We start from the raw sequence: 18,761 nt of genomic DNA on the forward strand, positions 1-18,761 counted from the left end.
TTTCATTTGTTGGTAGCACCAATTTGAATCACTATATGGCATTGTGCACATGTTATCTGTTTTTACCCATATATATAACCTTATAGATATATATCTTATATACATTTTTCTTCTTGTTTATTGGTAAATAAATATTTTACTATATTTTAACAAACCGTTCAGATCTTTCATATATAATTTTTTTACAGCCAGCGCTGGTTTCTGTACCATTTTTGTTATATTTATCTAAGGGAATGTGACCATCTCTATACCATCGGCTGCTGACAGCGCACTTGTATACAGTATATTTTGGTATTTTTAATCTTCGTTATTTTCGGTATGCTGTTTGGGCAACAGTGTACCTGCACCGTGGGAGTTAGGGGGGGGACGGTCACCGGACTTGCGAGGTGTCAGACCCGCTTCCCCGCTGCAGGACCACCGTCCTGAGAGGTTGTTGTACAGCGGGACACTGCACCTTGGCTGTCGCAATCGCAGCACGCCGCACACCCCTAACATATGCCTGAAGGTGACGACAGTGGTGAGTACAAACCGGGGGCTCCGCTAGGGGGTCCCCCAGGTCACTGTGCGGCTGACACGCAGGGGAGGCATTCAGGATCCTCCTGGGGGGGACCCATTATAGCCCCCTGTGTAGTGTGTACACTGGCAGCAGTTAGTGTAACCTTGCATTTATGTTCTGTTTTACACTATTTGGGAGACATTGCCAGTATAAATATTACTGAAGCTCCGGCGCCATTACAGGGGGAGGAGTTTACTCAGAGCGGGCTCAGCGGCATTTCGGCGCCTTCCACTGCATACAGCAGCAGACACACACAGCTCCTCCAGACACTCAGGAACACGCTGGAAACTAGGTACAGGGTGTATCTTACGGGGGGAGCCGCTATTGTGCACGTTCTGTTTCCCTTTGGGGAATATATATATTATATTATAACATATACAGTGTTTCACTGAATACAACAGCTGCCAGCCTCACTGGGGCCAGGCAGTTTGGGTGTGCTGTGCCTTCTCTCTGTCTCCCCCTCACATACAGTAAGGGCAGGCTTGCATTATACTTGTGTGTGTGTGTATGTGTGTGTGTGTATGTCTGTGTTGTTACTGCAATCATGGTAAAAAACAAGTTGTGCAGAGTGTGAAACACCAGGCTCTCCCCACTTTCTTCTGGGTCCATTTCTTGTGAACAATGTAGTCAGTCCTCACAAAACATTGAGGAGACTGTGGGGGAAAGTCATGAGCCTTCCTGGCTAGGTGCCATCAAAACTATGATGTCTGATATGTCATCTCAGCTCACTGCGAATGCCCACAAAACGCAAGAATTGCGGCAGGCTGTTACAAATCTAGCTGCTAGTGCTGAAGTTCCCCATCCCCCCTCTCTGCTGCAGGTCCACAAAAACATGCATTACCTGCGTTACTATCAGACTCTGATGAGGATATGCAGGAGAATGGGGACGACGTGGACCCCATAAGTGGGGACTCCACTCCTACACAGGGTATTGAATCCCTCATTCTGGCTATACGGGATGTGTTAAAACTCCCTCTAGAGGACGCTGCAACACAGCAGAACGGAGTGTCACTTTCCCTGATACTACTGAATTAGAGGACCTATTTAAGTTAGCCTGGAAAAATCCAGATAAGAAATACCAAGTGACAAAACGGTTTTTGCACACTTTCCCTTTTGCTCTTGAAGGCAGAAAGTTCTGGGAAGAATCCCCAGCTGTAGACGTCTCTGTCTCTCGCCTCTCTAAGAAGGCGGTACTCCCTGCTCCGGGCTTCTTTACCATGAAGGCCCCCGGGGATAAGAAAATTGAGACCACTCTGAAATCTATCTACACAGCTGCATGTGTATCTCAAAGACCGGTCATAGCAGGTTGCTGGATGACGCATGCTATTCATACGTGAGCTACTCAAATCCAGGAGTACGATTATACAGACACACAGGTAGTACGGATGGTCTGCTGATACAGGGAATTGAGCATATTCCTAACACTGCTAAAGGGGGGGATAGATTCAATCGTCCCTGTAAGAGGGAGGCTTTCTGGATTTTTTCCTTGGGCTCTTTGTCTCCCCTTGGTCTCAATGATAATATAGAAATGAATAATATATGAGATTGTGAGACAAAGTGTAAAAATAGTAGGATTCCCTATGTTAGTACAATTTACTTCTTTCTTTGTAATAATATATTTTTTAATCTCTCCCTGAAAAAAGGTTCTAAAAGTAATATCTTCCGATCTGGTGGGGATGTATTATATGTCTGACCTAATGGAAGGGTATGTTTGAAAATATGATATATGTTCCTAGGAACAATGATTAGTGTCTATATAGCTACATGAGAAATATGTGGTATTTAATATACTGGAATGTGATTCTTAAAATCTATTCTAATATAAATAATGGAGAGATTAGTGGATATTATAAATTGAATGGACACTCTATAAAATGTTATATAATTGAGATGTAATTAGCTAAATACAGTCTGGAGTGGGACTAGAACCCAGGGGAATTGATTGGTAGTCCGTAGCTCTCACCATTGGACTATGCCTGCCATGGCTAGCCAAGGTAGTAATCTATATTTACTTAAACTCGTAGATTGAGAGAGGTAATAATAATCTACTCACGTGTCGCCATTGCTAAAAATTATTAAAACTGTTAAAAATGTTTATAGTTTTAAAATGATTTTCTATATTAGCCCCTTGGTGAGGATGTGATTAGTATATATATTGTTTTAATGTATGTTCCTGTGGGATATGGTACTTATAATATAGTAAGATTGAGTTTATCTAGCTGACCACAAAATGCACATATGCCTATACACCTGAAGCACACCTGCCTCCTGTAATGAATGAGAGGTATCGATTGGAGGAGATTCTACTTAAATAGAGGTGTGCTCATTACAGGTGGCTACCTTCTGATGAAACCGTTCAAATTTTACAACGGAGAAACGCGTTAAGGGCACTCTGCTAAGTGCTTTTGAACATCCCCCACTCGGACTGTGTGACAGACATCATTGCCGTATACCTGGAGGATCAGCATTACTACTATTTACTGCAAAGCCTATATCTGCCTAATTGGGCTCTGGTGAGGAGAAATCGGACGGCTCCAGCAGGGGAAATCCAGCGGCACGCCGCCGTAGCTGGGTGCCGCAGTACATCATCACACCACGTATTGGATCCACAGGCTCCGGCAGGGGGAAGCCGGGCGGCTTCAACAGGGAAGACTCCGAGATATACCGCCGCGGCTGGGCGTCTCATAGATGGACACGTCACTTTCCGTGAGTTCAGCGGCAGCAGGGAAGGTACAGTGGTTATTGGCCACGGCTGTCCTCTGAGGGAGGATAACAACACCCGGGTGCAGTGAGGTGAGAAATATTTCTCTAAACTGACAGTCATCCCTCTGTTGCTGGACACATTACCACCTGTGTGTCAGTGGAGAAGAGGAGAGTTTCCCTGTATGGTTACTAAGTCTGGCTATATACAAATCTATTACAAGCTCCACAGTCTGAATAAAATATTGGAGCAAGGGGGAACTTTGCTGCAGCATTTTGATTTGAACAATAGTCATAATTTATGAAGTTCAAGCGGTACCTATATACCAACTTTGTGGATAAAGAATTCAGAATCTATTGATGCGGGACATTAAGTTGTACTCTAGCCACAAAGTGGAAATAAAAGAAATCTTGAAGTCAAATCTGCAATTAAGTGGCAGCTGGTGATAAACATATTATCATGGACTGACTTGTGTTTCTATTTAATGACAGTTCTTTGTGTGTAGCAATATTCTAGCTAATAATAACTACATTGTTTCAAAAGCTCTTTAGCGATAATATGCATATGTTGATGCTATAATAGAATTTTATAGTTTTTTTATATGAAATAAAAATGTTTAAAGTCTTAATGCGCTCTCTCACATAAGTGATTTTTTGGTTCAAATCCAGGAGGACCTCTCTGGGGATATGACCCTGGTTACTACAGTGACTCTCCTAAAACACATTCAGGACACTGCACGCGTCCTCTGTGACTCACTCAAAGAGATTAGCAATATTAATGCTAGGACTACTGCTATGGCAGTGTCAGCACGCAGGGCCTTGTGGTTGTATCAGCAGAATCCATGCGCAATGTGGAATCCCTTCCCTTTACAGGGGAATGGCTCTTTGGGGGCGAATTGGACGCGTGGATCTCTAAGGAACCTGCTGTAAAATCCACGTTTCTTCCCTCAGGGGCCCGCCAGCTAGACGTACCTATCGGGGACCATCTACTCAGTCCTTTCGGTCCACCAGATTTCGATCTAGGGCCAGAGGGGCCTCCAACGCAGCTAGAGGCACCAGAGGTAAGCCTAAGAAACCAGCCATTGCCGGCTCTCAGGAACTTAGCACCAGTTCAGCTTCTACTAAAGCCTCAGCATGATGGTGCCCACCCACCCCATGGGGATCTCGAGGTGGGAGCTCGGTTGCATCACTTCAGCCACATCTGGGACAGTTCCTGCCAGGATGCCTGGGAAAGGGACCTTGTCTCTCAAGGATACAAGCTAGAGTTCGACGGTGGTCTTCCGCAATGATTTTTCAAATCAAGCTTACCAGCTTTGTAGGATACACGTGTTACGCTGCTGCTGGCCATCAACAAGCTGGTTCAGTCCCAGGTCATTGTTCCAGTACCACTGCAACAACAAGGATAGGGTTACTAATCCAGTCTGTTTGTACTGCCAAAACCGGACGGGTCAGTAAGACCCACCTTGAATCTGAAGTCCTTGAACCCTTACTTGAAAGTTTTCAAGTTCAAGATGGAATCTTTGAGAACAGTGATTGCAGGCCTGGAAGAACAGGAATTCCTGGTATCCCTGGATATCAAGGACGCCTATCTCAATATCCCGATTTGGCCTCCTCATCAGGCCTATCTGAGGTTTGCCCTGCTGAACGATAACCACCAGTTCCAGGCATTACCCTTCGGCCTGTCTACGGCTCCGAGGGTGTTCACGAAGGTGATGGTGGAAATGATGTTCCAGCTCCGGGTCCAGGGGGTCAACGTGGTCCCTTACATGGACGATCTCCTGATAAAAGCGAGTTCCAGGGAGCTTCTATTGCTCCATACAGATCGCACTATCCAACTTCTGTCACACCATGGGCGGATCCTCAATCTACAGAAGTCCCACCTGGAGCCAACTCAGTGGCTCCTGTTTCTGGGAATGCTACTGGAAAGTGTTCCTCCCAGAGGACAAAGCGAGAACACTCTAGGAAATGGTTCGCATTGTTCTCCGACCTGCTCAAGTATTCATTCATCTTTGCATAAAATTGTTGGGGAAGATGGTAGCCTCGTACGAGGTGATCCAGTATGGAAGGTTCCATGCCAGACCTTTTCAATTGGATATCCTGAACAAGTGGTCCGGTTCACATCTTCTGATGCACTGGATGATACAGCTGTCACCCCAGGCCAGGATTTCACTCCTGTGGTGGCTACAGTCTTCCAATCTCCTGGAAGGTCAACGCTTCGGTATTCAGGATTGTATCCTCCTCACGGCAGATGCAAGTTTGAGAGGATGGGGAGCTGTCACCCAAGGGGCGCAGTTCCAGGGCAGGTGGTCTGCCCAAGAGGCCCTACTTCCGATCAACATTCTGGAACTTCGGTTGTGGCGTACATCAATCGACAAAGAGGGATAAAAAGCAGGGCCTGCATGCGAGAGGTGTCAAGGATTCTCCTCTGGGCGGAAAGAAATGCAAGAGCACTGTCCGCAATCTTCATTCCGGGTGTGGACAACTACCTGAGTCATCACGATCTTCACCCAGGAGAGTGGAGACTACACCTTCAGGTGTTTCAACAGATCATTGACAGGTGGGGATGCCCACAGATCGACATGATGGCATCTCGCCTCAACAAGAAACTTCACTGTTATTGCTCGCGGACCAGAGACCCTCAGGCGAGCGCAGTGGATGCACTGACGTCGCCTTGGCCTTACCAGCTGGTCTATCTATTTCCTCTGATTCTGTTGATCCCAAGGGTGCTCAAGACGATCAGACATCAAGGAGTGCAGGCAATCCTGATTGCCCCAGGTTGGCCCTGGAGACCTTGGTACGCAGATCTTCTGGGCATGTCCATAGAAGACCCTTGGCCTATGCCAATAAGAAGGGATCTTCTTCAGCAAGGACCGTTCATCTACCCGGACTTACGGCAGCTTCGTTTGATGACATGGTAGTTGAGCAGAACATCCTAGCTTACAAGGGACTTTCCAAGAAGGTCATTGCCACCATGGTGCAAGCCAGAAAGCCTATGACGTCAAGACACTATCATCATATCAGGAGGAGATATGTCTCCTGGTGCAAGGAGTGTACATATCAGCCTGCAGAGTTCCACCTGTTTCCTGCAGGCTGGTGTGGATCAAGGCTTAAGGCTGGGGTCCCTAAAAGTCCAGATATCAGCTCTTTCAATTTTCTTCCAAGAGAAGTTGGCTGTGTTCCCTGAAGTTCAGACCTTCTTGCAAGGGGTGCTTCACATACAACCTCCGTTTGTGCCGCCCACGGCACCTTGGGATTTGGATGTGGTGTTGACATTTCTACAGTCCTCCTGGTTTGAACCTCTGATGACGGTAGAAGACAAGTAACTCACGTGGAAGGCAGTGATGTTGCTGGCCCTAGCTTCTGCTAGATGTGTCTCAGAATTGGGGGCCTTATCGTGTAAAAGTCCCTACTTGATCTTTTACGAGGACAGAGCGGAGCTCAGGACTAGGCAGCAGTTCCTGCCAAAGGTCATCTCTGCATCCAATTGAATCAACCTATTGTGATCCCATCAAGTTCTGGCACTTCTGCCCTTCCAGAGGCATTGGATGCTGTGCGAGCCTTGAAGATCTATGTCAAGAGGACAGCTCAGATCAGAAAGACGGATTCCTTGTTCGTGCTATATGACGCACAGAAAGAGTTTCTCTGCTTCATTGCTCATTGGTTTAGGCTCACTATTCAGCAAGCCTATGTGTCGGCAGCCTTACCTGTTCCACAGTCTCTGAAGGCCCACTCTACAAGATCAGTGGGGTCTTCCTGGGTGGCTGCCCGTGGAGTCTCGGCCCTGCAACTGTGCCGAGCGGCTACCTGGTCGGGGATGAACACCTTTGTGAAGTTCTACAGTTTTGATACCCTGGCCAAAGAGGATACCAAGTTTGGGCAGGCGGTGCTGCAGATGTCTCTGCATGTTCCCGCTCGTTCTGGAAGCTTTGGGACATCCCCATTGTACTAATGTGTCCCCAATATCACTTATGGATTCTAGAGAAAATAGGATTTTAATACCTACTGGTAAATCCTTTTCTCGTAGTCCATAAGGGATATTGGACCTCTGTGTGGTGACTTTCTGCAGGTCATCTTATATGGTTACCTGTTCAGCTGTTACTGTTTGTTGCCAGCCATTGCTGGACAAGTTCTGTTGTGGTGTGCTGGTGTGTAAATCTCACCACTATTTGTTGTTTAGTTCCTTCTCTCAAGTATGTCCTTTCTCCTTTGGGCACTGTTTTACCTATAACTGCCTGTGGGAGGGGGCATAGAGGGGAGGAGCCAGCACACCCAGTTTAAGAAATGTAAAATGCACTGGCTCCTTTGGACCCCATCTATACCCCATCGTGTCCCCAATATCCCTTATGGACTACGAGAAAAGGATTTACCAGTAGGTATTAAATACCTATTTTCTCCAACTCCCCATTTCCCCTCTCTAACCACTACCTGCTCTCCTTTACCTTATATCTCTCTGCTTCTCCATCTCTACCTCCTAAGGCTACAATAACTAAATGCAACATTGAGGCTATCGACACCACTTCCCTATCCTCCCTACTCGACTCACTTCTCTCCTATACTGTGTCTCTCATGCCCTGAACAAGTCAGTTTCCTATACAATGCTTCCCTTAATTCTGCTCTTGACTTTGTCGCTCCACTGGCCACTATTTACCCTCGCAGATCAACACCTCAACCCTAGCACACCAAATGCACCAGATGTCCGAAAAAAATGCTCACGTCCTGCCGAGCGACACTGGAGGAAATCACGCTCTAAGGCAGACTTCCTCCATTTCAAACTTATGCTCTCAGCCTTCAGTGCAGCCCTCTTCCTCATCTCCTTCCAGTCTTCCTCTGCCCACCTCCACCTCGTCTCCCCTCCTCACTCTCTGCTCTTGACTTTGCAACTTACTTCACATAGAAAACTGTCTCCATATGTGAGGACATCACATCCCACCAAACCATCAGCAACCAGCATTCTCCCATCCCTTGCCACCCCTCCCCAACCCTCTCACCAACTCTGACCTCTTTCTCCCATGTATCTGGTTAGGAAGTCATGGCCCTCATTCATTCCTCCCCCCCTACACCTCCCCACTTGACCCTATCCCCTCCCGCCTCCTCCGCTACCTCTCCCCTTCTGTTTGTTCCCATCTTGCCCACCTTCTCAATCTCTCCCTCTCATCCGGCACTGTCCCCTCTGCCTTCAAGCATGCACTCATCTCTCCTATTCTTAAAAAAACCTACCCTTGATCCAAACATCCTCTCCAACTACTGACCCATCTTTCTCCTCCCTTTTGCCTCCAAACTTGAGCGTATTGTCTACAACCGCCTGACTGCATTTCTTTCCTCCCACTCACTACTGGACTCATTCCAGTCTGGCTTCCGTCCTCTCCACTCCACTAAAACTACCCTCACAAAAGTGTGCAATTACCTTCTTGCTGCTAAATCCAAGGACCACTACTCTCTGCTTATTCTACTTGACCTCTTTGCAGCTTTTGACACTGTGGACCACCCTCTCCTTCTACAAATCCTTCACACCCTTGGTCTGCATGATACTGCCCTCTCCTGGCTGTCCTTCTGCCTCTCTGACCATTCCTTATCTGTCTCTTCTCATGACACTACCTCCCCCTCACTTTCACCAACTGCAGATATCCCCCAAGGTTCTGTTCTTGGTCCTCTCCTTTTCTCTCTCTATACATCCTCTTTAGGTGTGCTCATTAGCTGTTTTGACTTACAGTATCACCTCTATGCTGATGACACTCAAATCTACCTTTCCTCCCCTGATCTCTCCCCCGCTCTCCTCACTTGTATCTCCAGCTGTCTCTCTGCTATATCTTCCTGGATGTCCCAGCGATTTCTTAAACTCAACAAGACTAAGCTGATAATCTTACCACCCTCCCGCAGAACCTCACCTCCCATAATTTAATTATCTATTGATGGCATTACTATCTCCTCTAGCCCCCAAGTGCGATGTCTAGGAGTAATATTTCCAGGATCAGACCCTTTCTCACCCAGGATGCCACTAAGTGCCTAATTCAGACCTGATTGCAACAGCAACATTTTTCTCTAATGGGCTAAACTATGTGCAGTGCAGGTGGGGCAGATGTAACATGTGCAGAGAGAGTTGGATTTAGATGGGTTGTGATCAAACTGAAATCTAAATTGCAATGTGAAAATAAAGCAGCCAGTATTTACCCTGCACAGAAACAATATAACCCACCCAAATCTAACTCTCTCTGCACATGTTACATCTGCCCCACCTGCACTGCACATGGTTTTGTCTATTAGAGAAAGACTTTGCTTTTGCAATCAGGTCTGGATTGGGCCCTAAGACCATTATCCACTCACTGGTCATCTCCAGACTGGACTACTGTAATCTTCTGCTATCTGGCACCCCTGACAAATGCCTGTCTCCACTCCAATCTATCCGCAAAGCTGCTGTCCGGCTCATCTTCCTCACCAAATGCACTACGTCCACCTCCCCTCTCTTACAAGCCCTTCACTGGCTCCCCTTCCCCTTCAGAATCCAATTCAAGCTTCTCACACTCACTTACAAAGCCCTCACCCAATCCTCTCCCATCTACATCTCTGACCTTATCTCCCTTTACTCTCCCGTTCATCCTCTTCGCTCTGCTAATGCACGATGGCTTTCCTGCCTACTGATTACTTCCTACCACTCCTACCGCCAAGATTTTGCACGTGCTGCTCCCTTTCTCTGGAATTCTCTACCTCTCCCCCTCAGACTCTCCACCTCTCTACAGAACTTTAAACGGCTCTCAAGACCCACTTCTTCACCAAACCCAGCCAAATCTCATCCTAACCCTCTGTCCCACACTCGGTCTACCCCATCTGTGTCACCCCTGTCTGTCTACCCCTCTCCTTTAGAATGTAAGCTTTCATGAGCAGAGCCTTCTTCCGTCAATGTGCTTTTCTGCCTCTTACTTAACCTATCTTCCCTACCCTGTACTTGTCCTAAATTGTCTTGAATTGTAAGGGGAGAACCAATTAAAGCAAATCTATTTTCAGCGGGTGAAAATGGCCAGGTACAGTGCATCTGGAAAGTATTCACAGCGCTTCACTTTTTCCACATTTTGTTATGTTACAGCCTTATTCCAAAATGGAATACATTCATTTTTCCCCTCAAACTTCTACACACAATTCCCCATAATGACAACATTAAAAAAGGGATTTTCAAATTTTTGCAAATTTACAAAAAAAAAAAAAAAAACTAAGAAACCACATGTATATAAGTATTCACGGCCTTTGCTCAGTACTTTGTTGATGCACCTTTGGCAGCAATTACAGTCTTTTTGAATATGATGCCACAAGCTTGGCACACCTATCTATGGGCAGTTTCGCCCATTCCTCTTTGCAGCACCTCTCAAGCTCCATCAGGTTGGATGGGAAGCGTCGGTGCACAGCCATTTTCACATCTCTCCAGAGATGTTCAATCGATTCAAGGCTGGGCCACTGAAGGACATTCACAGAGTTGTCCAGAAGCCACTCCTTTGATATCTTGGCTGTGTGCTTAGGGTCGTTGTCCTGCTGAAAGATGAACCGCCACCCCAGTCTGAGGTCAAGAGCGCTCTGGAGCAGGTTTTCATCCAGGATGTCTCTGTACATTGCTGCATTCATCTTTCCCTCTATCCTGTCTAGTCTCCCAGTTCCTGCCCCTGAAAAATATCCCCACAGCATGATGCTGCCACCACCATGCTTCACTGTAGGGATGGTATTGGCCTGGTGATGAGCGGTGCCTGGTTTCCTCCAAACATGACGCCTGGCTTTCACACCAAAGAGTTCAATCCTGGTCTCATCAGATCAGAGAATTGTGTTTCTCAGGGTCTGAGAGTCCTTCAGGTGCACTTTGGGAAACGCCAGGCGGGCTGCCATGTGCTTTATACTAAGGAGTGGCTTCCGTCTGGCCACTCTACCATACAATGTGGAAAAAGTGAAGCGCTGTGAATACTTTCCGGATGTACTGTATCGCGATTAATGACCAATGGTCATTATCATGGTATCCTATTATAGGCCATTTTCATCGGCCAAGCAAGGGACCCGCGATCACATGAAAACACATGGAATCGGGGATAATCCGCGATAAAAGTGCCAGCACTGGGGGGAGCCCGCCATATCGGGGCTAGAAGGATAGCCCCCAGCGATAAAATTACCCACGGTCATTGACTGCTGTTTCTTGTTTCTTTAGGGTTAGCACTAAGATAACGGCGCTAATCCATCTGACTTGTGCTTTCCAGGTTTTTCCCAGTTGTTGGATTAGATGATGGCACTCTCTGTGTCTGCGACTGGTACTCGAGCCAACCACTGTGCCAGACCGCGGCGCACAGCCCCGGCAGCGTCTCTTCTGTGATATCTGACTGGAAGAACAACCTCATCATATCAGCTGGTGAGACATACATTGTCCTACAGCAGGATGTGGTACCAAACGTCCACACCAGACATAATGCTGGAATCGTTACTATCAACCGTCTCCATGTCAACCGTGCGGTGTTACATCTGATTATTCATGTACACATGTGACAAACATGGGAGGCTGCACAACATGTGACCCGTGATTGGTGGTGTGTACGCAGCGCACCCACACATAGTATTCACACTAATCGCAGCAAACGTGCCGCAAATACCCGCTGCCGTGAGTAAGATAATAGAGGACACACTTGTGTAACTTATTATATTATAGTACATATCGCAATAATATATCCCATAGTGTGCTAAGTACCTCACTGTGTCCCATAGTGTAATAAGTACCTCACTGAGTCCCATAGTGTAATAAGTACATCACTGAGTCCCATACTGTGCTAAGTACCTCACTGTGTCCCACACTGTGCTAAGTACCTCACTGATTCCCATAGTGTAATAAATACCTCACTGTGTCCCATACTGTGCTAAGTACCTCACTGTGTCCCACACTGTGCTAAGTACCTCACTGTGTCCCACACTGTGCTAAGTACCTCGCTGTGTCCCACACTGTGCTAAGTACCTCACTGATTCCCATAGTGTAATAAATACCTCACTGTATTCCACACTGTGCTAAGTACCTCACTGTGTCCCACACTGTGCTAAGTACCTCACTGTGTCCCACACTGTGCTAAGTACCTCACTGTGTCCCACACTGTGCTAAGTACCTCACTGTGTCCCACACTGTGCTAAGTACCTCACTGTGTCCCACACTGTGCTAAGTACCTCACTGTGTCCCACACTGTGCTAAGTACCTCACTGTGTCCCACACTGTGCTAAGTACCTCACTGTGTCCCACACTGTGCTAAGTACCTCACTGTGTCCCACACTGTGCTAAACACCTCACTGAGTCCCATAGTGTAATAAGTACCTCACTGTGTCCCACACTGTGCTAAGTACCTCACTGTGTCCCACACTGTGCTAAGTACCTCACTGTAACCCACACTGTGCTAAGTACCTCACTGAGTCCCATAGTGTAATAAGTACCTCACTGATTCCCATAGTGTAATAAATACCTCACTGTATTCCACACTGTGCTAAGTACCTCACTGAGTTCCACACTGTGCTAAGTGCCTCACTGAGTCCCACACTGTGCTAAGTACCTCACTGAGTCCCACACTGTGCTAAACACCTCACTGAGTCCCATAGTGTAATAAGTACCTCACTGAGTCCCATACTATGATAAGTGCCTCACTGAGTCTCACACTGTGCTAAGTACCTCACTGAGTCCCACACTGTGCTAAGTACCTCCCTGAGTCCCACACTGTGCTAAGTACTTCACTGATTCCCATAGTGTAATAAATACCTCACTGTATTCCACACTGTGCTAAGTACCTCACTGTGTCCCACACTGTGCTAAGCACCTCACTGAGTCCCATACTGTGCTAAGTACCTCGCTGTGTCCCACACTGTGCTAAGTACCTCGCTGTGTCCCACACTGTGCTAAACACCTCACTGAGTCCCACACTGTGCTTAGTACCTCACTGTGTCCCACACTGTGCTAAGTACCTCACTGAGTCCCATAGTGTAATAAGTACCTCACTGTGTCCCATACTATGATAAGTGCCTCACTGAGTCCCACACTGTGCTAAGTACCTCACTGAGTCCCACACTGTGCTAAACACCTCACTAAGTCCCATAGTGTAATAAGTACCTCACTGAGTCCCATACTATGATAAGTGCCTCACTGAGTCCCACACTGTGCTAAGTACCTCACTGAGTCCCACACTGTGCTAAACACCTCACTGATTCCCATAGTGTAATAAATACCTCACTGTGTCCCATACTATGATAAGTGCCTCACTGAGTCCCACACTGTGCTAAGTACCTCACTGAGTCCCACACTGTGCTAAGTACCTCACTGAGTCCCATAGTGTAATAAGTGCCTCACTGAGTCCCATACTATGATAAGTGCCTCACTGAGTCCCACACTGTGCTAAGTACCTCACTGAGTCCCACACTGTGCTAAGTACCTCGCTGTGTCCCACACTGTGCTAAGTACCTCACTGATTCCCATAGTGTAATACATACCTCACTGTATCCCACACTGTGCTAAGTACCTCACTGTGTCCCACACTGTGCTAAGTACCTCACTGTGTCCCACACTGTGCTAAGTACCTCACTGTGTCCCACACTGTGCTAAGTACCTCACTGTGTCCCACACTGTGCTAAGTACCTCACTGTGTCCCACACTGTGCTAAGTACCTCACTGTGTCCCACACTGTGCTAAGTACCTCACTGTGTCCCACACTGTGCTAAACACCTCACTGAGTCCCATAGTGTAATAAGTACCTCACTGTGTCCCACACTGTGCTAAGTACCTCACTGTGTCCCACACTGTGCTAAGTACCTCACTGTAACCCACACTGTGCTAAGTACCTCACTGAGTCCCATAGTGTAATAAGTACCTCACTGAGTCCCATAGTGTAATAAGTACCTCACTGAGTCCCATACTATGATAAGTGCCTCACTGAGTCCCACACTGTGCTAAGTACCTCACTGAGTCCCACACTGTGCTAAACACCTCACTGAGTCCCATAGTGTAATAAGTACCTCACTGAGTCCCATACTATGATAAGTGCCTCACTGAGTCTCACACTGTGCTAAGTACCTCACTGAGTCCCACACTGTGCTAAACACCTCACTGAGTCCCATAGTGTAATAAGTACCTCACTGTGTCCCACACTGTGCTAAGTACCTCACTGTGTCCCACACTGTGCTAAGTACCTCACTGTAACCCACACTGTGCTAAGTACCTCACTGAGTCCCATAGTGTAATAAGTACCTCACTGAGTCCCATAGTGTAATAAGTACCTCACTGAGTCCCATACTATGATAAGTGCCTCACTGAGTCCCACACTGTGCTAAGTACCTCACTGAGTCCCACACTGTGCTAAACACCTCACTGAGTCCCATAGTGTAATAAGTACCTCACTGAGTCCCATACTATGATAAGTGCCTCACTGAGTCTCACACTGTGCTAAGTACCTCACTGAGTCCCACACTGTGCTAAGTACCTCACTGTGTCCCACACTGTACTAAGTGCCTCACTGAGTCCCACACTGTGCTAAGTACCTCACTGTGTCCCACACTGTGCTAAGTACCTCACTGAGTCCCACACTGTGCTAAGTACCTCACTGATTCCCATAGTGTAATAAATACCTCACTGTATTCCACACTGTGCTAAGTACCTCATTGAGTTCCACACTGTGCTAAGTGCCTCACTGAGTCCCACACTGTGCTAAGTACCTCACTGTGCTAAACACCTCACTGAGTCCCATAGTGTAATAAGTACCTCACTGAGTCCCATACTATGATAAGTGCCTCACTGAGTCTCACACTGTGCTAAGTACCTCACTGAGTCCCACACTGTGCTAAGTACCTCCCTGAGTCCCACACTGTGCTAAGTACTTCACTGATTCCCATAGTGTAATAAATACCTCACTGTATTCCACACTGTGCTAAGTACCTCACTGTGTCCCACACTGTGCTAAGCACCTCACTGAGTCCCACACTGTGATAGATACCTCACTGTGTTCCACACTGTGCTAAGTACCTCACTGTGTCCCATACTGTGCTAAGCACCTCACTGAGTCCCATACTGTGCTAAGTACCTCACTGTGTCCCACACTGTGCTAAGTACCTCGCTGTGTCCCACACTGTGCTAAACACCTCACTGAGTCCCACACTGTGCTTAGTACCTCACTGTGTCCCACACTGTGCTAAGTACCTCACTGAGTCCCATAGTGTAATAAGTACCTCACTGAGTCCCATACTATGATAAGTGCCTCACTGAGTCCCACACTGTGCTAAGTACCTCACTGAGTCCCACACTGTGCTAAACACTTCACTGAGTCCCATAGTGTAATAAGTACCTCACTGAGTCCCATACTATGATAAGTGCCTCACTGAGTCCCACACTGTGCTAAGTACCTCACTGAGTCCCATAGTGTAATAAGTACCTCACTGAGTCCCATAGTGTAATAAGTACCTCACTGAGTCCCATACTATGATAAGTGCCTCACTGAGTCTCACACTGTGCTAAGTACCTCACTGAGTCCCACACTGTGCTAAGTACCTCACTGTGTCCCACACTGTACTAAGTGCCTCACTGAGTCCCACACTGTGCTAAGTACCTCACTGTGTCCCACACTGTGCTAAGTACCTCACTGAGTCCCACACTGTGCTAAGTACCTCACTGATTCCCATAGTGTAATAAATACCTCACTGTATTCCACACTGTGCTAAGTACCTCACTGAGTTCCACATTGTGCTAAGTGCCTCACTGAGTCCCACACTGTGCTAAGTACCTCACTGAGTCCCACACTGTGCTAAACACCTCACTGAGTCCCATAGTGTAATAAGTACCTCACTGAGTCCCATACTATGATAAGTGCCTCACTGAGTCTCACACTGTGCTAAGTACCTCACTGAGTCCCACACTGTGCTAAGTACCTCCCTGAGTCCCACACTGTGCTAAGTACTTCACTGATTCCCATAGTGTAATAAATACCTCACTGTATTCCACACTGTGCTAAGTACCTCACTGTGTCCCACACTGTGCTAAGCACCTCACTGAGTCCCATACTGTGCTAAGTACCTCGCTGTGTCCCACACTGTGCTAAGTACCTCGCTGTGTCCCACACTGTGCTAAACACCTCACTGAGTCCCACACTGTGCTTAGTACCTCACTGTGTCCCACACTGTGCTAAGTACCTCACTGAGTCCCATAGTGTAATAAGTACCTCACTGTGTCCCATACTATGATAAGTGCCTCACTGAGTCCCACACTGTGCTAAGTACCTCACTGAGTCCCACACTGTGCTAAACACCTCACTGAGTCCCATAGTGTAATAAGTACCTCACTGAGTCCCATACTATGATAAGTGCCTCACTGAGTCCCACACTGTGCTAAGTACCTCACTGAGTCCCACACTGTGCTAAACACCTCACTGATTCCCATAGTGTAATAAATACCTCACTGTGTCCCATACTATGATAAGTGCCTCACTGAGTCCCACACTGTGCTAAGTACCTCACTGAGTCCCACACTGTGCTAAGTACCTCACTGAGTCCCATAGTGTAATAAGTGCCTCACTGAGTCCCATACTATGATAAGTGCCTCACTGAGTCCCACACTGTGCTAAGTACCTCACTGAGTCCCACACTGTGCTAAACACCTCACTGAGTCCCATAGTGTAATAAGTACCTCACTGAGTCCCATACTATGATAAGTGCCTCACTGAGTCTCACACTGTGCTAAGTACCTCACTGTGTCCCACACTGTGCTAAGTGCCTCACTGTGTCCCACACTGTGCTAAGTACCTCACTGTGTCCCACACTGTGCTAAGTACCTCACTGTGTCCCACACTGTGCTAAGTACCTCACTGAGTCCCACACTGTCCTAAGTACCTCACCGTGTCCCACACTGTGCTAAGTACCTCACTGTGTCCCACACTGTGATAGATACCTCACTGAGTCCCACACTGTGCTAAGTACCTCACTGTGTCCCACACTGTGCTAAGTACCTCACTGTGTCCCACACTGTGCTAAGTACCTCACTGAGTCCCACACTGTGCTAAGTACCTCACTGATTCCCATAGTGTAATAAATACCTCACTGTATTCCACACTGTGCTAAGTACCTCACTGAGTTCCACACTGTGCTAAGTGCCTCACTGAGTCCCACACTGTGCTAAGTACCTCACTGAGTCTCACACTGTGCTAAACACCTCACTGAGTCCCATAGTGTAATAAGTACCTCACTGAGTCCCATACTATGATAAGTGCCTCACTGAGTCTCACACTGTGCTAAGTACCTCACTGAGTCCCACACTGTGCTAAGTACCTCCCTGAGTCCCACACTGTGCTAAGTACTTCACTGATTCCCATAGTGTAATAAATACCTCACTGTATTCCACACTGTGCTAAGTACCTCACTGTGTCCCACACTGTGCTAAGCACCTCACTGAGTCCCATACTGTGCTAAGTACCTCGCTGTGTCCCACACTGTGCTAAGTACCTCGCTGTGTCCCACACTGTGCTAAACACCTCACTGAGTCCCACACTGTGCTTAGTACCTCACTGTGTCCCACACTGTGCTAAGTACCTCACTGAGTCCCATAGTGTAATAAGTACCTCACTGTGTCCCATACTATGATAAGTGCCTCACTGAGTCCCACACTGTGCTAAGTACCTCACTGAGTCCCACACTGTGCTAAACACCTCACTGATTCCCATAGTGTAATAAATACCTCACTGTGTCCCATACTATGATAAGTGCCTCACTGAGTCCCACACTGTGCTAAGTACCTCACTGAGTCCCACACTGTGCTAAGTACCTCACTGAGTCCCATAGTGTAATAAGTGCCTCACTGAGTCCCATACTATGATAAGTGCCTCACTGAGTCCCACACTGTGCTAAGTACCTCACTGAGTCCCACACTGTGCTAAACACCTCACTGAGTCCCATAGTGTAATAAGTACCTCACTGAGTCCCATACTATGATAAGTGCCTCACTGAGTCTCACACTGTGCTAAGTACCTCACTGTGTCCCACACTGTGCTAAGTACCTCACTGTGTCCCACACTGTGCTAAGTACCTCACTGTGTCCCACACTGTGCTAAGTACCTCACTGTGTCCCACACTGTGCTAAGTACCTCACTGAGTCCCACACTGTCCTAAGTACCTCACCGTGTCCCACACTGTGCTAAGTACCTCACTATGTCCCACACTGTGATAGATACCTCACTGAGTCCCACACTGTGCTAAGTACCTCACTGTGTCCCACACTGTGCTAAGTACCTCACTGTGTCCCACACTGTGCTAAGTACCTCACTGTGTCCCACACTGTGCTAAGTACCTCACTGAGTCCCACACTGTCCTAAGTACCTCACCGTGTCCCACACTGTGCTAAGTACCTCACTATGTCCCACACTGTGATAGATACCTCACTGTGTCCCACACTGTGCTAAGTACCTCACTGTGTCCCACACTGTGCTAAGTACCTCACTGTGTCCCACACTGTGCTAAGTACCTCACTGAGTCCCATAGTGTAATA

The 18,761-nt window shown here is 47.3% G+C and overlaps 1 protein-coding gene across 1 annotated transcript in view; it reads left to right on the forward strand.

Annotated features, from left to right (window-relative positions):
* The window catches only part of WDR97 (WD repeat domain 97), a gene marked incomplete at both ends in the record, with an annotated part of 162,258 nt that overhangs the window by 6,419 nt on the left and 137,078 nt on the right, over positions 1–18,761 (forward strand). The window contains one exon of the mRNA XM_063950634.1: positions 11,482–11,630. Coding sequence (XP_063806704.1) covers positions 11,482–11,630 — 149 coding nt within the window. The remainder of the gene's footprint in view (positions 1–11,481; positions 11,631–18,761) is intronic.

The sequence above is a fragment of the Pseudophryne corroboree genome, unplaced genomic scaffold (genome assembly GCF_028390025.1).
Source record: "Pseudophryne corroboree isolate aPseCor3 unplaced genomic scaffold, aPseCor3.hap2 scaffold_1130, whole genome shotgun sequence".
Taxonomy (NCBI): Eukaryota; Metazoa; Chordata; class Amphibia; order Anura; family Myobatrachidae; genus Pseudophryne; species Pseudophryne corroboree.